At 37.9% G+C, this 25,504-nt stretch overlaps 2 protein-coding genes across 5 annotated transcripts in view; one reads left to right on the top strand and one right to left on the bottom strand.

The window, feature by feature from the left end:
• Window positions 1–11,907, top strand: part of CCNH (cyclin H) — a 29,148-nt gene extending 17,241 nt beyond the window's left edge. Inside the window, exons 10-11 of one of the 3 annotated variants that reach the window (XR_007200930.1) lie at window positions 9,801–9,982; window positions 11,720–11,907. The gene's annotated coding sequence lies outside the window, so the exon portion shown is untranslated. Of the gene's footprint in view, window positions 1–300; window positions 3,904–9,800 lie in introns of those variants that run through there. The other 2 variants (XM_048291610.1, XM_048291609.1) reach the window with 2 other exon arrangements.
• Window positions 1–25,504, bottom strand: part of LOC125319885 (ras GTPase-activating protein 1) — a 58,863-nt gene that overhangs the window by 4,304 nt on the left and 29,055 nt on the right. The window contains exons 9-21 of one of the 2 annotated variants that reach the window (XM_048291606.1): window positions 23,568–23,646; window positions 18,280–18,400; window positions 16,041–16,197; window positions 14,317–14,404; window positions 12,132–12,209; window positions 10,825–10,982; window positions 10,474–10,550; window positions 6,368–6,540; window positions 5,992–6,151; window positions 5,671–5,813; window positions 4,791–4,906; window positions 2,908–2,994; window positions 499–566 (exon numbers count right to left, since the gene is read on the bottom strand). In XM_048291606.1, the coding sequence (XP_048147563.1) occupies window positions 499–566; window positions 2,908–2,994; window positions 4,791–4,906; window positions 5,671–5,813; window positions 5,992–6,151; window positions 6,368–6,540; window positions 10,474–10,550; window positions 10,825–10,982; window positions 12,132–12,209; window positions 14,317–14,404; window positions 16,041–16,197; window positions 18,280–18,400; window positions 23,568–23,646 (1,505 nt within the window). The remainder of the gene's footprint in view (window positions 1–498; window positions 567–2,907; window positions 2,995–4,790; window positions 4,907–5,670; window positions 5,814–5,991; window positions 6,152–6,367; window positions 6,541–10,473; window positions 10,551–10,824; window positions 10,983–12,131; window positions 12,210–14,316; window positions 14,405–16,040; window positions 16,198–18,279; window positions 18,401–23,567; window positions 23,647–25,504) is intronic. The other variant, XM_048291607.1, reaches the window with a different exon arrangement.

Below are 25,504 nucleotides of genomic sequence, written 5' to 3'. Positions count from 1 at the left end.
CACCACTCTAATGTCTGGAAGCCTTAAGAAGGACAGTCAAACAAATTGTTCAAGAATAATTGTTCAAGGTGCACAAATGTATTCCAAGCTCTGCAGACACATAGCAACTTAACAAGTCTTATTCATTTCAGAGATACCATTGCATTCAGCTGTTAACTCCAGCATTGCACTGTATTGAAAGTGACATCTGAAGTTCCCATAATTACATTTTTCACACTGCTAAAATAAATGAAACAATGATAGGCTTAACTCAAAATTTTATTATTAAAATATCATAATGCATGTTTTTTTGGACTTCAGAATTACATTGGGGATATCTACAATCAAGCCTTTGAGGGTGAAAAGCATACGCTCCAAGAAGAAGTCAGCCAACTGATGTGGGTAACTTGACTTCGAACACAGCATTCAAAAGCTTCCTATTTTGCTACATTAGACACTACAGCGATTTCATGTCTCCTGCTGCATAAAATATGGATTCAATCTGAAGCACATAGTCACCTGAGATGATATTAAACATCCTTGGGTTCAGGATAGCAGGACAAATCAGTCGAAGAAAAACAAAGCCACTGAAATGGAAAGAAAATTGTATTTCGTTCAAAGCCATTAGAAAATTAATGTAAAATTGTGTATCAGGAATAAAGTTAATGTGGCATCTTGAGACAAACACCAAGCAACTAGCCCTTGCTCTGTAAAAATAAAAATTAAGATCATTGTACATCATGCTACGATTCTATGAACTGCAGTGAAATCTGAAAGAAGAGGCACATTGATTTCCCAATAAAGGTGAACTGTTCAAATTGTGTAGGAAGAAATTGATTGCCAAGTCATAATTAAGCCAATCCCAGACCATGCTGGCCTCAAAAAGGAGCTGTCCTTGGTCTCTGACCTCCCAGAAGTTCTCCACTTTCTGCTGCTGCAAGTCATCCATCCCACAGCCACCCACTTCCTCAAGCCATCATAAGCTGGAGCACAGGAGTGGATGGGCAAAAGGATCATCTCTTGGCAGAACACACCTTTAGGTCAGCTTCAGCTGATCCATTATCCCTGATGATAGCACACTTCAGTAGAAAAATAATAAGGGATCTGCTGCTTTACACCATGAAAGAATTGCTGCCATTTAAAAAGCTGGAAAAGGAGTGCTCTGTTCTAACTGTGGAACTAGGAATTCGTTCAACAGGAACCCAGAATAGGCTTCAGCAGCATGAGAAAAATCTATCTTCCTGTTAATATCAGAGGTAAAAAATCACCCATTCAGGTTAACCTCAACTCCAGCTAATTACTGTACAATGAAGTGACATACAAACCAATTTAAATCAATCTGAAACATCTGTAATTTTGTCCTTGGACACCATCAGCAGGCTGGATTTCACCTCAGCAATACCAGAGCCTGACCACTAATGAAGGGAGGAAGGGAACCTTGCCTGTTGTAAAGTACACCGTTATGGAAATGTCTGCATTTCTTTTAAATGACAAACAGTAGTGAGGTTGATGCACCTTCTGTAAGTCCAAGACACGTAGTATGTTCTGTTACAGGTATGTCTTATCTCTAAGAAATGCAAGTTATGGGGTGGTAAGAAAGCAGTTCTTGGTCAGAGGTTAAGCTAAAATACTTTCTGTGGTGAGAATTTAAAGCTAGAAGTAATTAATTTTGAAGTCATGGCACATACACCAGTCCCTGTTTTAAAGTGCCCAAAGTTGAAGACCAACAAGGTACGCATCTAGCAGAGACTCTGCTGATAGGGAAGATCTGATGCTTCTTACCTTTGTCAACCTACCCAAATTAAGAATGAGCAAATACCTACATGGAAGTTTTAAACCAAAGAGAAATGGTAGCACATTCTGACTGATACAATAGAAAAGACACCCAGATATCAAAAAACTGTCCATCTGGATCTGAATATTTAATCATTCTTAAACCAAAAATAGTGCAGTGAAGTAATAAACATCACTGAAGGCTGTGAAACTCTGCACTCTAGAGAGAAATCTCTACTATCCACTTGTGAAAATGGAACACCAAAAAAGCAAGTGATAAAGTATTTTTAGCATCCAGTGGAGACCACTGGGAAAACTCTGAAAGTGAGCTGTGTGTCCACTAATGAAAGCGACGTGGTCCTCTTTGGAGCTGGGGAGGAACAGTAAGAGATACGGAATTCACTTTGGTGCTTTACACCCTTCCAGCAGCTTAGCCCCTCAGAGTACAAAGAACTCTTTAGAGTAGGAGCAGTCTCCATTTGAAGGCAATGCTCCTTCACAGTATGGAACATATAAGGCTTCTGGTGTCAAAATGATCAATAAAAGCCAAAGACAAATCCTCTGAAAGATCCCTCCATGGGAGATTAACCTCCGCTACTCACACAACTGCCTGACACCACAAAAAGGAAAACTGTGGCTCTGATACCCTTAAAATCCCCACCACATTTAGAAAAAGTGTCAAGACCAGAGCTTTGTCAAAGGTTTTTGACCTCCCCTGGCAATGAACAGAGCTAAAACTTTTGTATTGCGCTGGTTTAGTAATAAATAGACTGGAGTTTTGGTGGCTGGTGTGAGTTCAGTAGAGCCAGGTTCTGTAACCTTCAGCATTTTCAGAGGAGCTCTAGAATACATTTCGACATGACTGGGCTGTAGTACTGTAAATTCGAAGTTAAAACCATTAACTAAAGCTATACTGACCTCTATACTACATCATTTTATTCTGGCAAGGCTCTAAGAACAAGACCAAGAATCCAGCAAGCTCAGTCTTTAATTGGGACATTGTGCTTCATCATCGTAAATATCTTAAACACTGCAGTAACCTGTGTAAGTACATACAGTTTTGTCACTGAAAGAAACATAGATAAGCACACTGAAGTATGTCTTCAACAAGGCATGGAAGAACTATTTCCAGAATAAGGCTGACAAGTAACTTACCTAACAACTCTGGTTCTCATGGTAGTATTAGCTGGCCATTTGTTTTGAACAGACTTCTGTAGGCACCCATAAATATACCTCAGCGTCCTGCAGAAATAGCAGTTAATTACTCATTGCATTAAATAACACTGTCCCTGGCACGAGCTCTGGTGTGCCCTCAGTCAGAGGGGACACAGCATTACTTCTGCAACATCTTTCAGGACTGACTTTGGTAGCAGGAAAGGCGCTGGCTGGGCACATGTGCTGCTTCCTCCACAGAGGAGGCACAACAGGGGCCAATGGTCTGGGCTCACGTTAGTCCAGAGGCAAAGGAAAAGAGAGGCGCCCCTGGTCTGGGTTCCAACAGGTTTATTGTCAGAGGTTCCAGCAACCAGAAAAAAGGTGCCAAGGGGCTTTCGCTTTCAGTTTTGTAGGGGGTTTGAAAATGGTGGGGAAAGGGAAGGCAACCAATGAGATACAAGCCGGGGAAGGATACAAATTAACAACAACCAATGGGGGAAAGGAGGCAGGAGTTACAACAGGGAGCCAATGAACAACTGAATAACAGAGAACTTTCTCTAACGGGGGAGGCAGTTTGAGCCCAGGTACTGCCCAGGGGGATGCGGCTTAGGCTTCTGTGCCACCCATCGACCCACCCTCCGACTCACTGTCCTGGGTGGGGAAATCCACCAAGGGATAGCCCTGATTTGATTGGCATTCAACTGCCCCAGCCTAACAGTGGGCTGGATCACTGCAACAATTAAACTTACAGAATCAAAAAAGCTGGGAAGAAAGGACCTAGACCAACGTCCTACTTGATGCAGAACTATTACCAACTTTACATTAGTAACTTAGAGAAATCCTTAAATTATAAATTAACTCAGTTAAAGTTAACACATTTATAAAAATTCTATTTTAAAAGTTTGTTTTAAAAAGTACATTTATAAATGACAAGGAAAATCCATTCTGTGCAATTCTGTGATCATTCCGATGTGCATTAAATGTTTTGTAACTGTTTCCTTGAGTAGTATTTCCTTTTTGAAAGAAGTCCATTTTGATGGTTGATTTTTCTTTTAGGTTCTCTCTTAACTAAACAAAAACTATTCTTTCCTTACATGATGCATAGTGAAAAAAGCTAAAAAAGTTAATCAGCACAGCAATAGTCCTCTCCCATTTAAAAAAAAAAAAAAAAAAAACGAAATCTGTGGTGTATTTCAGAAAATGTTGATCACTGCATCATATACTTAAAAGGAGCGCAATTTTTCAATGCTAACCTTGCCAGCACTAAAACCAAAGAACTTCCATGCTACTCCACTGCCTCAAAAGTGAGGGTTTCGTATACTTTAAAAGCTAATGACACTATGAAAGGAAATTGTACTGTCCAGTTTTTAATAGATGATTCAAATCTGAGGTATGAAAACAAGTTACTTTATCAATTAAAAGAAGCGGGGGAAAAAAACAACCTCTGTATTTCCCCAGCAGACAAAAACAGGCATAGCATGCATGGTATCACTATTACTACCTACCTGTATTTTTAATATGCTGTTAACAATTCCATCTCTTTCTCAGAGGAGAAGGACTGACAAATACATATCATTGTCTGCTAACTAGCACTGTCTTCTACCTTTTTGTAAAAATATGAGATTAATTATTTTATTACTATTTTTTCCCCTATCTCTTGGGTCTAGTAGCTTCTCCTTTAAAAGAAACCCAAGTGTGCCAGCCAGAGGCTTTTGTAAAACACTATTAATTCCCGGAAGGGTTATTTTCCCCCTGTCTGTATTCCTCTGTGTCTATTCTGTGCCCCTAAGATAAATCAGTAAGAACATCATTATAAGGTGCAATGTAATTCATGGAAACAGGAATTTTCAAATATAAAAGTGAACAGAAAAGTGCAGACTTACGGGGGCAGTATCTCTGCTGCCATGAATATCTTCTCCACCAATTCTGAAAGTATACTGAGTAGATGTGCCAAATTAGTGTTTACATCTTCATTTTTTTCTAACTTCGAGGGATTTAACTAAAACGGAAAAGAAGATTAGGTTTCTTCTATCTAGAATTACATATATACAGTTTCTTAGTATTACACACTGAATACTATTTCAAAGCAAATGAAATATTCTGCTGCCGTGTAAGTCTCTTACAGAAGAACTCTCTCACAGGCTCTCAAGCCTGTTTCAGTGGCTTGTCAGGAATTGTGAAGCAACAGTTTTAGGTTCTAATACAGATATCTGGCATTTAACAGCTTGGATATTCACCATTTGTCATCTGTGTGACTTTTTTGTCTCTCTCAATCCAAATTTCTGATGACTCCCATCCTTCCCACACTGAAGTTGAAGTGCAACACAGAAGTTAGGAGGATCATTTTAAAAAGAGTTTCAGGATCAGTAACAACCATTTAATATCAGGAATTTTAAAATTAAAACAGAAGTTCAGACCTTGACTTCTGCAATATCTTGGGTTTAATAAGAGTTACTTAGATTAGGGCATTCAGTAACAGCTACAGAATGCCTCCAATTGCTAAATAATTAAAAGAAATTTTGATGAATGAACTTATAGTAAGTTCTACTATGAATATTGTTTGAAGCCAAAATCCAGGGAAGAAAAATATAAAAACAACTCTTAATTAATTCAGTTCTTGTATTTCTGATGTAAAAAAGTCTAGTTATAAGAGATTATCAAATGTCTCTAAAACTAATATTTAATGTAAATATAACACTTAACAACCAATGGATTATTGTGTCAACAAACCAAAATGTTTAAAAGCACAGTTCAAGGTATCACCTCACAGGACTGCTTGCTCTCCATTATCTTTAATATGGAGTCTTTCAGCGCATGATGAACAAAACTTGTTGCTGTGGCTTTCATATACTGCTCCATAAGTGTGCTTGCTAAAGTGGTGGCACGGAACAAGGTAGTAGCTTCGTCTAAAAAAAGAAGTTGGGAAGAGAAAATCTGAGAAAAGGAGACCTCAAAAAGAGAGGGAGAACACGTTTACTCCTTGACATAAGCTGCAACTAAAGGAGGAGAAGAAAAAGCACCAGAACCCTTTCCTCCCCACCTGCCCAGAATTCCAGTAAACTTTCATGTGCTTTAGTGCAGTACCTTCCATGCTTATCTCCCTGTCATTTAGTGTTCGTAACAACAAGGACTCAAGCTTTTCATGAAGAAAAATCTTCAGTAAAATGCCAGCCAACAGTGTTCTATCCTGTCCACAAACATGTGATAAGGCATAGACTACATGAAGTTCTTTCTGGAGTATAAGCTGAAAGAAAAACAATTTTAAAATATTCAGAAGCTTCTCCTTACATATAACAGCTTTGGAAGAATATAGTATTGTATATCTATATATCTATATATATAGCTGTCACTTAAAAATATTATTTTATTACATCAACCAGTGTTACTGAGATCCCTCTTGAGCAAGGAACAAAATTAGTTTTGACAGATAAACCATGGATGGTTAAATTTAAGTTCATACCTCTTTAAACTCATTGTACTCTTCTTCTGGCATGATCTTCTCCATGGAATATCGTGCTCGAACACGCAAAGATCCTGGCTCAATACCCTTTAATGGTACATGGGAACTGAGTTGAAACCACTCATCTGTTGCATGTCCTTTTTGTAATCGGCTTAATTGGCAACGCATAAACACTTAGGGAAAAAAAGCATTGTTCAGGTATGTTATCTCCACCAAAACTCTGCTATTACTGAATAAAAAAATGGTTTTATTTTCAGCACGTCCTCTTATTTCAGAAAAAAATATCACCAAGAGTAAACAAGAAGTTTTTCATCAATATATTAATGGATTCATTATCTTTTCAATGGCTCAATAGTGTCCTGTAAACTGAAGAAGAAATATGTGGCATTCTGTAAAGAATGTATACACATACATTCAAAAATGCCACATGAATACTGACATGGCTTTCCTTGTAACACCCAAGTACATAAAACAGCACTACCCTGCAAATCCAGGTAGCAGTCAGAAACTAAAATACAAGTTAAATCTTTACAATTCACTACTTCCTTTCCAGCCTTGGGCTGACACCACCATCAGGTCTGCTCCTATTTATTATTACAGTGTTGCTATGGTTTTCCCCAACACTGACGTGTATATTACTTGTATAACAACTCCAGTCTAAGTAACAGTTTATGTGTATTAAGTTAAAAAGTGTTCCCAAGCACTTGCTGACTAGATAATGGAAGTCAGCTCAAGAATGGCCAAATCATTAACTGGTGATGTTGGTACATTGAAATTGCCAAGCAACGATCTGGAGTGCACCTGAAGTCTGGTGCAGCAGCTGGGAGGGAGCACAGGCTCAGCTGGAGCAGGAACATGTGCTCCTGAGTGGAGGAGTTTTTTCCACAAAGAAAAGGCCCAGGCACTTCCAGAGGCAACACTGTGCTTATGAAACACCCACCATGCTCCAAGAGGAGTCCACAATTAGTTTTATATTTAGCCTATTAGTCTGCACCTCTCAAAGACCCTCTCTTTCCATGACTCTCCAAGAGATTTTCTTTTACTTTCCTCACATGGAAAACAAACAAGCCAATAAAAAGAGCTTCCCCACCGCCCCCGCCCCCCCCCCTTTCTGCAAAGCCCATACACCAATCTGCCTTGCAGAAATTGTCAACAGTTCCAGCAGATTTCTCATTGCCCCAGTGTTGCAATACATAGCAGGATATAATTTGACACTGGAATGGAAAAAAGATCAAATTTATAATGCTTCATTCAGGAAAATCCTGCTGCCTATTTTATATTCTCTGGAGTTGATAAACTGATAAAATTTAATGCATTTAAATCAGTCAAGTAGCATGAAAAACAATCCATCACCACCTGCTACTTATCACCAGTGCGGATGGGATGTCACTGGACTACGTAAAAATTGACTTTCCTACAGTATTTCTCCCTGGCTTCAAAGCTCAGTATCCCCAACTAAGCAATGTGCTTTTCTTCTTATTTGCTTGCACATGTAAGGCACATGTACCACAGTGAGATGAATGAAACACAGCACCTAGAATAAAGAGATTATTTCATTTTTCCCTGTGGTTGCAGTAGCACTTCATAGCTATAATATAAATACTGTAATTTGACTTTGATTTAAAAATCATAACGAATATCAATAGAAGGACTGCAGAATAGTTGCTACCATAACTTATATTAAATTACTTTAACAAGACTGCTCCCTGTTTATCAGATTACATTGAATTGCTAGGCTCCTTTCAGTAAGGGACTTCTATTCAACATGAATTAATTTGAAACTAATCACTGTAGTGCAAAACCAAACCAGAACCTCCACTCCAGTTTAACACTGTGTGGTGGTGTCCCACAAGACTTACTAATTCAACAGTAGCAGATGGAAGTCTTCAAATAAATTCTAGGGCGTTGGATTTTTCAAGCCACATTATATATTTATTTGAGTAAGTCCTTTTGCAATTTACAGTTAGAAAAACAAAAAAAAAGTGAAGAGAATGGATGAATTGATGCTGAACTGTTTAGTATCATTTCTTATGATCTGGAATACTTAAACTCTAAAGGAACTATGGAATGTTCTTAATAGGCAAAACTTCAATGTAAAGACCTGAAAACTCCGGAAATATTTTAAAATACTGAAAAGGTAGCCATCATTCACGTATCATTTTGGTATTTAAGTTTTGCATGTTACAATGAAAGAAACAAAGCAGTGAATCCAACAATTAAATTTTGGGCCTTCACTCTGCTTTACATGGAAGGAAAAGCAAGCAGAAAAGGTGAGTTAACCCAATTAACTGGCAAGATGAATAGCATCAGCTGTACAGGACTGCCACTTCATAGCATTCCACAGGTAACATCTGTGGCTGAAAAGGAAAGGAAAGGTGGGTGGTTAAGGAAAGGAACCAGTTATCTTGCTTTTGAAGAGTTACAGGTTTATTCTGGCAGTGCAACACAACATATGTCAGAGAAGATGTGGTTTAGCTCATTCTACCCCAGCGAACTTCACATATTTCATAGGGCTGGGGATGTAAGCAGAGGTGTAGGTTCATTCAAGCTGACTTGGTATAACCTTTATCTCAAAATGAAGGAGTTACACTGGATTATGCTTATGCTGTAGGAGTGTAGATAACTGCAGTGAAGAAATTCAGTCAATCCTGCCCCTGACCTAAAACAGGAAGCCTTCCATCACCTGAATGCACCCAGAACTAACAGCATCTTCTTAATCTGGATAGAGAGGAAAAAACTACAAAAATACTTCCAAAGAAACTACTGAAGTATCCCACTCAAGAATTACCCTTTTAAGATTCTTTTCCTAACCAAGGCTTTGGTGTAGATAGGTAATCAGTTTTCCAGCTCCTATGAATTCAAGACCAAGGTCACAACTGCAATTACAGCCGTTTAGTCTGTCAGAGAATGTGTCTTTACTCCTCCTGCTATGCAGAAATTTTTCTAGTGAGAGGAGGAGAAAGAGATCTGAAATTGACTCAGGTTCTGCAAGACCATTCAAAATGAGTTGTTAATACCTACTTTGGCCAAGGTTTCCCTAGGGATTTTAATAAACCCCAGAAAACCAAAAATCAATAAATTAGCACCAAGGCGTAAGTTACAGGCCAGTAACACAATACATGCAAACTGAAAACAACTGCACTAGATTATATATATATACTCTAACTGCCTGGGAACAGACAGCTCAGAATATAATGGGGAAAAAAGTAATCTTGGAACAAATTTTAAGAGGGCAGGGAGAGCCATCCTGCTTGCAAGCAGCAAAGAGGGGCACAGGGCTGAAGCTGCTCCAGGATAAATACATTGGGAAACAAGATACCTTGAAGAATACTAACTAAAAGTATTGTGTGGGAGGAGACCTGACCTTTAAAAAAAAATTTTTTTTCTACCTAACAGCTTCAAATTCACATTCTTTAAATGCTTTCTTTTCTAGGCAGCTGAAAGATTCTACCACCTTGCTGTTGATTTGCTGGAACAGAAACAAAACCACATTAAAGAAGCACTGTCCAGCTAACAGGAAGAGAAGAAAATGCAGATCCTTTCCCATTCAAAATTATACTGAAGTAACTTCAGATTTAAGCCAAAGAATGATAATAAGGGAAGCAGACAGATAAGGTAAAATGGAAAGAAAAAAAGGGAAATATTCTTCAGAGACTGCCAAGATTTTTTTTTTTTTTAAATAAAGAATTGTACCTTTCCCTACCTCACTGGAAGCAACCAAAAACTTGAAAAGAAATTCCATGTAGTCAGACTCCATGGAACTTAACATTTTATGGAGCAGACTAATACAGAAAATTTCTCTTTCCTCTTGCTTTTTGATAAGCACAGTCATTGTCTAGCAGTAGTTACCCTAGAGCAGAGTATATAGAGCAGATATACAGGACTGGAGTACGGCGTGTTTTATTACTAAAATCAGTGGAGGTTCTCATTATGAAAACATTAACAAAAAGCCAGTACCAGACATCAAAAACATACATACACAGCAGTATGGTGAGCCTAAAAACCTACTTAAATTCTCTCATGACAATGCTAGACAAAAGCTACAATAACCACACAAAGTATCCTTTGCTGTAATGTATAAGCATCTTTTACAAAGAAATACTTACATATATCTGGATCTTTACTCTTCTTTGTTTTGTTACTAAGACTTATCTCAAATCTATTAATATCAGATGAAAGATCACTAGGAGAAAAGACAAGAGAGCCTCAATTAATACGATATCTGGCTGGCATTTGAGCTTTTCCTAATTTCATTTCAATTCCAAATTATCATTATCAGCAAAGATAGGTGTCTACAGAAAATTCTGCCCATGCAGAATTTGTCTGAAAGGTTGGTGCTGTATAAACACATATACAGTGTTTTTTTAAATATTGTAAAACAATACACAGTGTTAAAAATCTTAAATGCAATACAAATTAAAAGTGAAATTCATTAATTCAAGAAAATGAAGACTTACTCAAAGACAAATTCTTCAGACCACACCGGGTTCTGTCCTTCCCTGATGTGTGTTTTTGCTACCTGGACACTGTTCAGGTAGATGTTACAATATGGATTTGTAAAATGCTTTACTGGGAGCGTATGAGCTTCTTCTACATGCAAAATGAGACTGCTGACCTGAAAAAAAATAATCACAATTTATTTTTTGTTGCTAAAATACAAAGCACATGAATAAATTATTTTTTATCCTCTGGCTTAATTTTAATATGTGAATACTAAATACAAACTAAAAACTCCTTATTAGAAGGGCAAAGAAAAAAGCTATTGGAACATTTTAAGAAGTACAAGCAACAAAATAAAAGTAACTCAATTACTGAAAACAAATATCCAGACCCATGTTTTAAGGCATCTTGGCTTTTTATTTTAAAATAATTTTTGAGGCATTAGGATTTGCAAATTACAACTTTTCCAGACACAGAAAATTTTACTAAGATGGAAGACTGGCACTTTGAGTAAGAGCCATGAACAATTCTGAATACAGTGGTTTATTGTTTGGTGCTTTCCTAACAGATTAGTAAAATTCTCTTGTGCAACACAATACATTGTGTTCTTTTATGTAGATAAACAGTCTTTGCTTTTTGAAGAAAAGAATTCCCATTTTGCTTTGCTTTTGCACCCTGAAGCTCCCAACTGCACCTGCCACTTTATCTGTAAATTCACCTAATTTAGTTCACTTATTCAGAAGTATCCAAACTTCTTTAATGTTCACAACCAAGCTGGTTGTGGTTTATTCCTTTTTATTCACCCTTTTATTCCTTTCTCTACTGCTTGTAACAACTACATTCAACGTACCTAAGATTAAATCGTATCAGGAATTGTTGAAATACTTCCCTGTTATTCTCCACTCATTACAGACATAGCAATTTAAGACTGACTGTTCTCTATCTCTGAAGAAATTCTGGCATATATCGCGCTTTCAAGAGGCCAAGAGAAATTAAGACACAAGCCACAAGCGTGGTTCAGCATGTATTTGTTACATAGAATGAATATCATCAGTTAAATAATATGTACTTATATGTAAATAAAATGTAAATAATGAGTATTTTATGTACGTTATATAAATTTTTATAAAATTTTTTGTTTATGTGTCATACAAACTTTTAAAGTTTCCCATGCAAGGCATATTAAAAAAGCTGCTGACTTCTTTAGACTTTTATTCAGGATTTGCTAGTTCAAAGGAAAATTCTAAGATTTATGAATATCATTTTGCACAGAGGAGACAAAATACTCCTCCACATGCACCTCCAACCCCACAAACAGCTTCACCTGACGCAGACGTTTATTTGATGTTCCTGGACTGGTTTTCCTTAAACTGCAAAACATCTGCAGAGCTTTCATCCAGTCCTAAGAGAGAAGGATGCAGAAGAATGTAATGAAACCAAGTCAGATACAGCTTCTTGCAGTGGAACAGACGTATATACAAAAAGTATCTGAATTTTCACTTTAGCTTGGCAAAACCTAAGTTTTCTGTAATTCCACAGTACGAATGTTTGAATATTAAAGCAAATTTATTATCTTTACTGAGCAAAACCTCATAAAGGATTTGCAAATCTGAACCATTTTCTCTTTTAGAATTATCAAGCGTTACTAATGGATATACAGCGTGACCTTTGCCAATTTTCCAGTGTAGTGATACTACAAGAAATTACAAATTGTATATAAAATTAAGAAAAATTTGTTTGCTTCTGAGAAAATTGCATTTAACAAGCCAAACTGGTCTGATTATTCTCTCCAGTACTCTCGTATGGAAGTCATAACATTGTGTACACTTCACACAAAAACTGAACAATTAACAGAGAAACACAGAGCATATATCCAACATTCTCCAGCTTGTCTTTGGAAGGTGGAAGATGTATTATAGCCTCACTCTCTAGTTACTGTCTCCCAACCATTAAATCCTGTATATTTCTTGCAAAGCACAAAATTTAGGTTTTGACCAGCAGTCTCCTCTTCAGTCTGAATCTCAAAGATCTGCCATCTACTCTTAAAGTACAATTTAACAATGTCATTAAAACCCCCACAACACTGCTTCGATCGTTCTTCACAGTATCTTCCACATTTTAAAGAAACAGGAATATGTACTGCATCTATTCTCAGCTAGATCACTTTGTGAGTTAGGCTTCAGCTTTCAAATCCTTCCAAGGAAAAGCTTTCAGCTACACCCCACAAAGTTTCTATTTTTCTATTAAATGTTATAGAGCAAAGAAAGCTGAGCTTTCTCAAAAGAGAAATATCTGTAAATTTTTCTGCGCCAAAGCCATATTATAAAGAAACCTGAAACAACTGTGTTGTGTATAAATGGAGTGAACAGCTTTATTAAGCAGTTTCAAAACCAAAAGCAAATTATACCAATGTTCAGGAAACAAAATAGGATATTCTATCTTCTACACATTCTTAATTCTTTTACTTTTAGAACACAAAAGGTTTTACAGATACGACAAAAATTAATAAAGGAGCATGGAATTTAATTTATATATTCTCAATTACAATACAGCACACTGCTTCCAAAGACAGTACACTGACAATTGTATGACGAATGCCATTACATCATTCTTGGTCATCTCTGCAAATTTAACAAATTTGCATTAATTTAACAAGAAAATCTGTGCTTTCCTTTATATACAGCACAGAAGAAATACTATATTTATACAGCCTTCATGCTCTGGTGAATACAGTCTGTTATGAGTGCTCTAAAAATCTTTCATTCCATTCAAATAACATCAAATGCAAAGCTTAATCTCTAACACAATATACACATCACAGCTGTGGACTTAGAGAGCTTAAACCTTAATAAACAACAACACTCTGTCATTTTAGATATAACCTGCTGGTAAATTATTTCTCCAAAGTAGGCTTCTATCCCACAATTCTTAATCAGTGAACATAACTGTTAAGAGAGCTAGTAACTAAAAGATACCATATAAACCCAGAAAACCTTACACTATGCACCATCAGGGCCAAAGACTATGCATGACTACCAGTTTATATACAGGACAAAGAACAGGAAAAGGCAGTTCAATGCACTTTGGTCACTGGGCACACATACATGCATTAGCATTTTATTTATTTCACTCTGAAGTAAAACTCTCATTTACTATGCTGTGTTTTACAACATGGAAAATACATGTAAATTTTTCTTCTGAATTGAACAATGTCAAAAAATACCTATGTTGTCCAGAAATAGAGAATAGAAAATAATGGAAGTACTACCCATGGGACTTGACTGGAATTTGTCAAAACTGAAGCCCTGTAGAGCATGTAATACAGGTGCTGGATTTTCAATACCAACCTTTCCCCTCAGAGATCTGCTACTAGTCCATTTTAACACCTGCTTATATAACCAGTAAATATTTGTGATACATTTGCTTCCTGTTTCAGAAGGGCAACATCATTGAATAACATAAGACAAAAGTTACTTTTTTTTTTACACTTAGCAAAATAAAGTTCTCACCTGTGCTTGTTCTGGAGTTTCACCTGCAAAGTAAAAGATGTAATGCTCTTCACTAAAGTGCTGAACTACTATCTGAAAACAGTTTGGCCTTAAAAAAAAAAAAAAAAAAGAACAAAACAAAAAAAAATTAAGTTTAATTAATCTTCACATATTAATGAACACCTTCACTTGATCTGTGCCAAAACAAAGTTTACACTGAACTAATAGATTTCTGCTGTTTGTCTGTAAGGTGCACTGAATAATTGCATCAATTTTTGTTCATCAACATGTTACCATCACACATGGAAAGAGGAAGAACTCCAACAAGATTTCTCAGGTCCTTCAAAAACTGAATTTTGGTTTTGAATGCATTGTGTCATTTTAAGAAAACTACACTTCAGTACATGCAGCCTGCTTCAGAATATTGCCACATTTTTAGAATGGTGTGCACTGAACGGGCATACACACTGGCTTACAGTCATGGCAAAAAAACAGCCATCTGAAAAAACCTGTCAACAACGATTATCCTAGAGAGTTTAAAAGCAGCATTAAAGTTCAGCATTAGTTCACAACCCGTTAATCATACATTAAGGATTTTTCTTTCAGGAAACACTATTAACCTAAGGAATACCCTATGCAAGTGTGTCCCACAGCTCTCATGACCAGTGAAATGTGTACTGGATCATCCAGGAAACATTCAAGTATGTGACAAACCTCTACAACCTTAAATGTTGTAGAAGTATGGACTTCACTGAGGAAAGGGCAGAAGCAGTTTTTTATCAGCTACTTAAACTGCAGGAGGAAGTCTGTCTCAGCTGCAGTTCCTCACTAACAGTTTCCTAAGTTGCTGCAACCATGCACATCCTCCTACACACCTGTAAGTACCACCTAGCACCCAACAATGCTCCAACCCACAATGCAGGGTTTCTTAAAAGCTGTTTAAAAGAAAAAACCAGAATGTTTCTTGATTACAATATACACCAAAGCTTCCTGCCTAGTTGTCAACTACATAGGGAACATTTCAGTAATTTCTCTTATAACCTTTATCTGTATCTGTGCTCCTCATTCCAGTAGTTTGATGTTGGGTTGTTTCGGTTTTTTTTTTAATTATTATAAAGACTTTAAAAACCCCCAAACAGACAGAACAAAGCATCAGTCTTTGCAATTCAAGAAATGCCACTAATTTTAAACATTTGTTTAAATGTTTTTTCATGAAGTAACTAGAAGTCAACTATGTATAACTTTTGAATAAATATTAAGATCCTTAGGATAGCCAGAATTTCTAACTTCTATCATTTACTATATAAGTAAATGTAGTTATATAGTATAAAACACTATAATACAGGCCAGTGGAGTTGTTTTTGTAACTACCAATGAAAAAATAAATAAACTCTCTTGTTAATTACTAGTGATATCTAAAGAGTTCTGATTCTCAACTTTCTTGCTGATAATCACATCCCCTTGTGGCCAGCATATTTTGAATATCAAAACATTATAGTAAATAAGATTTGACGCCTAAGTAACTCTGAGTATAGTAACTGTGCAAAAACAATCTCTGAGGATGTTACTTACGTGAACTGGTATACTACAAAGTACTTGTTTTTAAGTAGAAAAGCACCTACAGATTTCTAACCAAGTTAGCTTTCAAATACCTATCGAAATAATGTAGAACTTTTAGAACTTGCTAAAATTCTTTATCTTATTAACTCTTGGTGGAATAGGATTAAAAAAAGCCAATGTCCTACCTGCCAAACAAACTGTCATGTACTCCATAGACAGAACACACACTAAGGTCTATTAGTCCTTTGGGTTTTGTGGCTCGTTTTTCACTTTCAAAATAAATAAGCTGGGCGTCATTTCCCTCTAATATAAAGTACAAGTTTTTCCATCTCTTTCCTTTACCTGTACGAGAGTCAAGCAAAAGGTTACAATACTGTCTAAAACAACATGTAATTTTTGTAAATTAAGAAAACAGAAGAGGGCAGTAAAGTTTTTGTCAAATTCCAATGAGAAGAACAATGTACAGATAATCACACTTGAGTTATAACATCAGTGTACTCATTCAATTTTATAGAATATGTGACTAAAACCAGACCCTCTTCACAGATTCAGGTAGAGTTGCACAAGGTTCTTCAAACATATTCAGTGCTCTCAACAGCATTAAGCAAGTGCATATGAGCTGCCTGAACAGTGAGCTCCTCTCAGTCTTATACCTGTATCTACACAGACTACAAATAATGGAAGTGCGAAACCCAGTCATTAGATTTTTTTAAGAAATGGACTCCTGACATTAGAAAGTTATTCCTAAACTCTGACCTATGTTTAACAGATTTCATTACAATACCTTAAAACAGTCTGAAGAACAGAAATGGAAATATTTTATATACAAACTTAAATCAGAATCAACCCCCAAGCACAACCACATGTAAGAATTTGGCCAGTTCCACTTGCTGCAGAGAAAGGTTCTTTGAATTACAATGGATTAGGAACATTCTGCAACAAATTAATGCTTAAATCAGAGTACCATTTAAAAACTTTCAGCCTTTATTCTATACTTTAATCATCATAAATCCACTAGGGCCTCAATAAACTACTAGCAACATTGTTTTAAAAAGACAAGTGTAACATTTATTTATTACAGTATGACTCTTAGACGGAACACTGATTTTATTGCATTTATTCCATACACACTATGTGCATCTCTCTACAAGAGAGTACTCCAATTTGCACATTTAATGTATCTCTTTTAGCCTGATTTTTCCAATTCATTCTCATTTCATTCCTTACTCTATGACATCTCTCTATACCTCTCAGAATAAGCCTTCTCAACAGATGAGATGCTTCCCTTGTTCAGTTCAGGAGGTATAGTCCGGGGTGGTTTAGGGTTTTTTAATATCTCTTGTACTAGGCTATATGTAAACTCATACCTTCTTTCTTGCATTTGGTCACTATCCAGATTACTACCTGTAACTTATCCTTCTTATCATTTGCAGAAATTTTGTTACTGGTATCATTTTTCTGCCTCCATTAATGCTGATTTTTTCCAAAAGTAGAAATATAACACTTGGCAAGGGACTAGCTTCCTCAAAACCTCAAAGATGTGCTCAATAGCAATTCTTCAGGGTTATATTAAAGGTTACACTGAAACGAGTCAAGCTGTCAGCTTTTAATGTGCTTACTGTATGTTATGCTGTCAGTGTTAGAACCCTAAGAAGTGACTATATCCTTTGCATGGCAGACTATGCATTTTAAATTTAAGATTGAAAACATACAACCTGACTTCCAATAACAAAATTAAATAGCTGTGCTCTGCAGTGAATGTACAGATTTACAGTATTCTAGCTCTCTCAAACCTCTTACCAGCTAGAACTCAGTGAGTTCCAAATTAAGTACAGACACTTTATGAAAATGTATTTCATTTCATGATTTTGAATGCTACCTTTGACAAGGATGCCTTTTTGTGCTGTGCTGATTTTTTCAGAACAACTGCAAACCAAAATTTTCATACTGCACTTAATTTAATGTATCACATTGTTCTATTCATCTGTTACTTAAGGAAAGAGGTCTTTCATATGCCTTACACACTTTCTGCAACCTTCTGCCCACTTCAATTTTGTTCTTTCTAGTACCACTAAACTCACTAAGTTCAGCTAGGAGATGCTGATCTCCGCTCTCTGCTGACCAACAACAGGGCACAAGGAAATGGAATGAAATTGAATCAGGGAAAGTTCGGATTAGACCTTAGGAAAAAGTTCTTCACTGAGGAAGTGGCTGGTCCTTGGAACAAGGTACGCAAGGAAATGCTCACAGCCTGTCAGGGTTTAAGAGGCATCTAGATGATGCTCTTAGTCATGTGGTCTAGCTTTCAGTAGACCTGCAAGGAGCATGATCTTTTTGAGTTCCTTCCAGTTTAAGATACTGTATGATTCTGTGATCCTTATGTGCTTTATTCCTTTAAAAAAATAGAGGCAAAAAATAACTCACTTTTTTTCAGAAGATAACCTTTTTTGACAATATTTTTATAAAAAGCATCCTTTGTTTTCCGACGAATTGTATTGTAGATTTCTTTTCCATCCACTGTATCATTAAGCACTTGCTCTTGGTGCTAGAAACATGTAAGAAAAACATACTTTAAGCACAGAAATTGTCATTAAAGAACATAACCCATGAAGTTGCAATTAGGATCATCTTACTGAATGCTACCAACTCACTGCAATTGTTCTCTCATGCATTTTACTAAAGCACTCACTCATTTTTCATACTGTACACTTGCTAGAAATGTACTGTAACTCTTTCCATATTTCCAAAACTGAAAGAAATAAGTTCTCAATACAGACCAACTTCAAAGTTGTCTTTTTCATGTAAAACTAAAAATACATGATCTTTCACTGTGATTTCTGTTAGAATTTATGCCAGTCTTTAAAGATTTACCTAGCTTCTAACTGTCTTCTACCAAAGCTCATGGGCCTGAGAAATCATGGATAAACTCTGAAGCAACAAAAATGTTGCAGATCATAATTAAAACCAACTCAAAGTGGCACCATCCCTCATTAATCTCATTAGAACTCACATGTTGTAATTGAGCAGAACTCAAGAAAACAGAAGCAAGCAGAAACAGAAAACAGAAAAAGGACAAATTCACACAAAAATTGGTAGGATCAAGAAATGCAAGTAATAAATACTGCCAAAGCCCAAGGTAGGTCTGACCTTACTAAGTAATCTGATCAGCAAAGTTCTTTAGCCATAAAAAAAACAAAGAAAAGCAAGACTGTTAAGAAATAAGGACATCGCTGAGATGAAAAGAGACACATGAACTGGTTCTTATATAATATCCTACATTTCTTCCTGTGAATATATCTACAAGAATTATGATTTTGATCAAAACAACCAAAGCAAGATGAAAAATATTTGGCAATACTAACAGGAATTACAGGACCTACAGTGGAAGGTATATCCAGAGGATATGAAATTATAATGTCTGTAACATTACATAATTATCTGTCAAGATAAAGTTTGTAACATAACGACACAAGGAGTAGTGCACAAAAGAAGAGAGCTAGTGACAAATATTTTAAAGTAAGTTGTTGGGGTCTCCTCTCCCCACCGTGTAGCCCTGGGAGAGGGGCCCTGAGGGCACAGACACGGGGTTTCCCTGCCCCTGCTCAGCCTCGTTCCCATTGGTTGGTTTGTGCTCCCTGCGCGGGCAGAAGGACCCTTGGTCCCGTGACTGGGACAGTTCCTCGGCAGAGCTCCGGCCATGCGGCTGGAGAAATAAACATCTCTCTGAAACAGCTATCAAGAATCTGTCTGTCCATATATATTTCCTTTCCACGGGACTCCTGGTTTGATATATGCGTGTTGCAGTATCCCCACAGCAACATAATGGTGGAGAATTGAGAGAAGAACGATCCCCGATCCCTAAGCGACTGATTTGTGTGAGTAAACCCTGGAAACTTTGGATTCCTCTTCTTGGTTTTGCTTTGCTATTCCGTATCTAAACTATAGAGGAACGGTGGGAAGACTCTTGGCTCTCAGAGCCGCATATGGACATTTATCTTAAACTTAAAATGATTCTTGAACAACGATTTGTAAATTTTAGCTTGATTCAAGCTCAAAAAGAACTGAAACACTTCCTGGCATGGTTGTTTAAGAACTTTTTCTATGTTTCTTGGGATTTAATGCTTACCAAGGGCTTTTGGAAAACCGTTTGGACACAGTTAATATTGGAGTCAAAATATATGCCGATGGAAGAATATTTTCGTGAATATTATTTAATTACCGAGACTGCTGAGCAATGTCAGCTGTGTCCTGGTGAAGGGAAGCCTGGCGCAGGGACCGTGTGGCCCAGGCCACGTGCACCGAGCGCTCTGCGAGCAGCAGCGAGGCAGTTCCCGCGCGCAGGCGGAGCCACGCGAGCTGCAGTGTCGGCAGCGGAGCGAGGCGCAGCAGGAGCGGCGGGACCCGGCGGTGCCCGCCTGGCCTCGCGCAGCGCGTGGTGGAGCGAGCCCCGTGAACGCCCGACCGAGAGGGGCGGCGGCTGGCGGCGGTGGAACGGAGCCGCGCTGAACCGAAACACGCGCTGGAGCGGGGGGGTCGTCGCTCGGGGGCCTGGCCAAGACGTGGGTGCAGCGCCCGGCATCGGCAGCGAAGCTGCGACCAGAGGAGGCGACGCACGGAGAACTGAGCGGCGCGGCCCGGCCCGGCCCGCGCAGCCCCGAACGCGACCCCGGGAAGAGCCCGCAGGCACCAGCAGCCCCGACAATTCCAACACGGGAGCGACCGAAAGAGAGCAAAGACGCAGCGAGACAGAAAACAGCAGCCACTCGGAAAAAGGAAAAGATCATAGTAACTAAGACCTTAGGGATAGTAAAATGGTATAATGTTAAGCAAAATTATGGTTTTATAACAAGGTGTGACAACCAGCAAGACATATTCGTGCATAGAACTGCTATTAAAAAGAATAACCCTGAAAAATGGATCCCAAGCTTGGGAGATGGAGAGGTGGTGGAATTTAAAATTGTACTAGGGAGAAAAGGGTTACAAGCATTGCAGGTCACTGGGCCTGATGGTGTTTCTGTGAAAGACAGTATATATGCAAAAAATCGTAGTCATGTTAGACAATATCTCCATTGTAAGCCCCCCCTACAGTCTCCCTTTCCTAATCCCACCTTTCCCTTTTACCCTATGTCCTATTACCCCCAGTGTATTCCCAATCCGTTTTTTCATCCATGGTTTCCCTCACAAAACCATGCTTTTGCCAATTGTTTCCCCAAAAATCCCTTTCCAATGCCGAGTGGGGGATGAAAAGGGGGAGGGAAGAAGTTAAACCCTCTCCTGCCTCAGTTTCCCCACAAAGCATGCTCAGTTCTGTCTCCCTTCTGTCAGCCCGAAGATGTTCCACAGAATCTGTTTGGACATTTAAAGACTCAGGAGGGTGGCTTGTTTTGTTTTGAAACTGTTCTTGTTATGTTTATCCAATTGTTTTCATTCTCCTTTTATTAAAATAAAACGGGTGAGGTGTTGGGGTCCCTCCCCTGCCGTGTAGCCCTGGGAGAGGGGCCCTGAGGGCACAGACACGGGGTTTCCCTGCCCCTGCTCAGCCTCGTTCCCATTGGTTGGTTTGTGTTCCCTGCGCGGGCAGAAGGACCCTTGGTCCCGTGACTGGAACAGTTCCTGGGCAGAGCTCCGGCCATGTGGCTGGAGAAATAAACATCTCTCTGAAACAGCTATCAAGAATCTGTCTGCCCAAATATATTTCCTTTCCACGGGACTCCTGGTTTTGATATATGCATGTTGCAGTATCCCCACTGCAACAGTAAGTATCATATTAAACACAGGAATTCAATCAGCTTGACCCTAAAAGGATGCAAAACTTCTGAATTTTTTTTCCCCCCTCAAAAACATAGAGCATGGTGGTATGTGGAAGGGAGGTAACACAAAGCTGAACATTAACTGCACCTCTGACCATTAAATTTTTAAATAAAGTCACAAGTGTATCTGGCTAGGTTAAAAGAATCTGAAGTACTCTCATATGGAAAATTAGTCAGTTCAGAGTTTATTAATACAGAAACTCTACGTTTCACATATGTGAAAAGCTAAAATGAAGACTTACTGTCATGATTAAAGAGGAATAATGGTGCACAAAGGAAGTTACTAATGAAGTTTTCCAAGGAGCAGTCTCAGAATTCCTATTTGCTTTCTGTCCCAATCACATTACTGAGCACAAGTTAACAGCAGCAAACAATGGGGAAGCACCAAAGACACAACACAATTAGCAGTACAGGAAAGATACAATACCAAGTATAGATCTCCTGGTGCAAAACACAAGTTAACCTGTTGATACTTACAGAAAATGAGACATGAACAGCTGAGTCACTCACTGGAGGACTGGGCTGTGGTAAGTTGGCTATGCCAACATATGGATCTCACAAGGATGGACTTAACTACTTCTGTCATGGCAGCCCTTAAGGTGCTGTGTTTTGATTTTGTGACTGAAACAATACCAGTGTTCTGGCTCTTGTTGATCAGTACCTGCATAGCCTCAAGACTTTTTCCATTTCCCACTATGCCCCCTTCCTCAGTGAGGTGGCTTGGTGGACAAGATCCTGGGAGCAAAGACAGCCAGGACTTGATGGCACTTGATCAGAAAGATATCCCCTGTCATGTAACATCACAATCAGCAATATGCCTGTTTGCACAGAGAGATCTCAGAGAGCGGGTGGGCATCACTGTGCTTGTGGGAGGTGTTGAGTGATGCCTTTGCATCACCCCATCACCCCTTCCTTTGCTTAAAAAACAGTACTTATCTCAACCCAGGAGGTTTTTTTGCTTTTGCCCCATTCCACAGGAACAGGGAGTGAGCAAACAAAGGTGCAGGTCCTTAGCAGCTCACCAGGGTCAACCCACCACAGAAAATGACATGTATGTTCATTAAGTGCTTACCAGAGAGAAAGGGAACTATGCATAACATGGTACTACTCTGAATTGTTCTGGTACATGTTCAAGAAAGGTGAGTTCACACTGAAACTGGTAGCAGCAAGGCAGCTATGAAAACGTTACAAAGAGACAGGATCAGCTTTCATGTGCTTAGCTTGGTAAACAGAGGAAATGCTCTCATATTAATATGAAAGATCTCACAAAGAGGTAGGCATTGACTGCAACTCTCTTTTGGGAGGACAGGGACAGCAAATTTCTCATTTCCATTGAAACAGGAAGGCTTGGGAACAGAAAAGGAATAAAATAGGTACATAAATTTCATAACTAGCTATTAAGGTCATGAAAAGCTAAATGATGTGGTGTGCTTAATTACTGGTGATCTCTTACAATCAACTTCTGCTATGGGGCAAGTGCGCTCCAGAACAAGTGCTGCAATCCTAGCCCTGCAATCATCCCTGACGCTTTTCTGTGTGTACGAGTTTCCTGTGACAGGAGGAAAACCCAAGACATAGAAGGGAGAAGGGCAGACTGGTTCCCCTTAAAATGAGACTAAATCAAAGTATGGTGAGCTAAGGGCACACAGCAGAGGTCGAACATCTCACAGGACAGACAGAACTTACCATACTTTCTGTTGGCTACAAGCCAGTCTTTGGTAAGTGTATGTATTTGAGGATAAAACAGACAAGCTGAAAACATTGAAACTATTGATGACTGACTACTGGAGATGATGCTCTTTAACTACCACTGGTATCTGTGCTGTAATTCATTTCACAAATTGATTTGATAATGATTCAGTCTGTGACTTCAACATCAAAGGCTCAGAGATGAAATCCTACCTGCATTGGAACAGGATCTTTTAAGTAATATCCTTCAACAATCTGTTCTTTTCTGTAGTGCTCAATGACGTCAGCAATACTGTTCCAGTAAGAAAAAGAAGATTGAAATGTTAAACACATTAATTTTTCCTGTTTGAGAATCTGCTTTTCCATAAAACCACAGAAAAGTTTCCCACAAATTTTTAATAAAATCAAGTGTTAATCATCATAATCTTATTTGCAGCAATGACAATTTACTAATATACTAAAGTCAAGAAAGTTCACAAAACTGTATTCAGAATGTACTAATTCTAAACTCTGCAAAATATTTTAATGACTTGCTTAAAATGTCAAACAAGGACACTGCACTTTCCACATTCAAGCAGTACATGTGCGTTACCTGCTTTCCAACGAGGCTGAAAATTGTTATTTCATTGGCAATAATTTTCCAAGTAAGTCCTAGAGTAATTAGCTAAGTGGAATGGGACATACATACCCTGAGTGAAGTGCAATCTCTTTCTAGGAGGACAGGAATAGAAAACAGAAAAGGTTTGTAGGAGAGCTTATACAGATTATGACTGACCATCACTGAGCTATCCTTTTAAATACTTATGTCAGTAGCACTCCTCTACAGGGAAGCATTCATTCAAATCACCAGATTCAGATTGCAATTGCACTTGGAAGCTCAGGAGAGAAGTAGTGAGAGATACAAGCTGAAATTCAAGGCATTTAAGTAGCTCTAATTTATTTTTGCAGCTACTGAAATTTACACTGTAATAAAAGAACAGCAACAGAAGCATCAACAGAAATTAATGATTTACATGCAAAAGATCAACATAGAAAAAGAGCTAAATAATTAAGGAGATAAAAATATACTGAGTGTGTCTTCTCAGTTCATGCATACTCAGATGGGTGTGCAAAGATATGAATAAGGCATGTGTTCAACACAGAACAATAGCTGATACTGTAAAAATCTCAAAAACTTCTAAATAAAGCCATATCAAGGCATCTTGGTTGGCTTTTCTATCTCATTCTGAAGCTATGAACTAGTGCAAACTTGATAAAATGAGCTTCCCACAAGTATTTTTATTTTTCAGGTATGTAAAATGAGATTAATTTTTCCTTCAGTTTTAATGAACTAAAGTAATTAATTTCAATTTTTACTGAGATGCTGTCTGCATATGCTCTTTTCTGCTTAAGAATTTCAACTGTGTCACACTACAGAAAGCAATGACTCAGTCATTATATTTCACAGGTTGAATAGCTACTACCAACATTTCATAAAACAGCATTGTATAATTTTTCTCACTCATTGACCTTCAATGCACCCTCTGCTTCCTTGATTAGAAATTACATCAGGAGTTCCTCAATGTAAGGAGCAGGTGCCTGAAGAATTTATGCATTTTATAATATGGGCTGAAGAATAAACTCAGTTGTATTTAAAAACTCCTTTCGAGTAACATATAGACCAACACTCCATGCCTTGATGGAGCACCTAAGGGCTACATTCCTCATTACATGTTTGATCTTCCAGCAAATTTACCAACCTGATGCTGAATGTGAGCTTAAGAGTATAGTGGTAATTGTCCCAAACATGCAACAAAATAGGTTTTCTTTCATACTGAGGAAGATCTCTGCAAACTAGGTACCAAAATATTAAAAAACTTTCTTAAAGCACTTTGTCATAATTTATTGCTGCTTAACTTTACAATCTTGTTTTCTGTTCAGCTGCACAGAATCTCTTTCAGATAAATGTAATCTACACCCCAAGTGAATCAAGCACTGTATTATAAAGTAATCTGAAACAACAACAATGGAATAACTTTCTGAAAGTATACTATTGAATGCTAAAAAACCATTTGAGACTAGTAAGAGTTCTGCCAACTTGCTGATTAATTTGACATCACCAAGTGTGAGGGGCTCCTGGCCTATCATTCTCCTAATAAGCCATATAACTA

Source organism: Corvus hawaiiensis, chromosome Z, assembly GCF_020740725.1.
Source record: "Corvus hawaiiensis isolate bCorHaw1 chromosome Z, bCorHaw1.pri.cur, whole genome shotgun sequence".
In the NCBI taxonomy this organism is placed as follows: Eukaryota; Metazoa; Chordata; class Aves; order Passeriformes; family Corvidae; genus Corvus; species Corvus hawaiiensis.
Note: the sequence above shows the minus strand (reverse complement) of the source record. Positions and strands in the feature narration are given on the sequence as shown.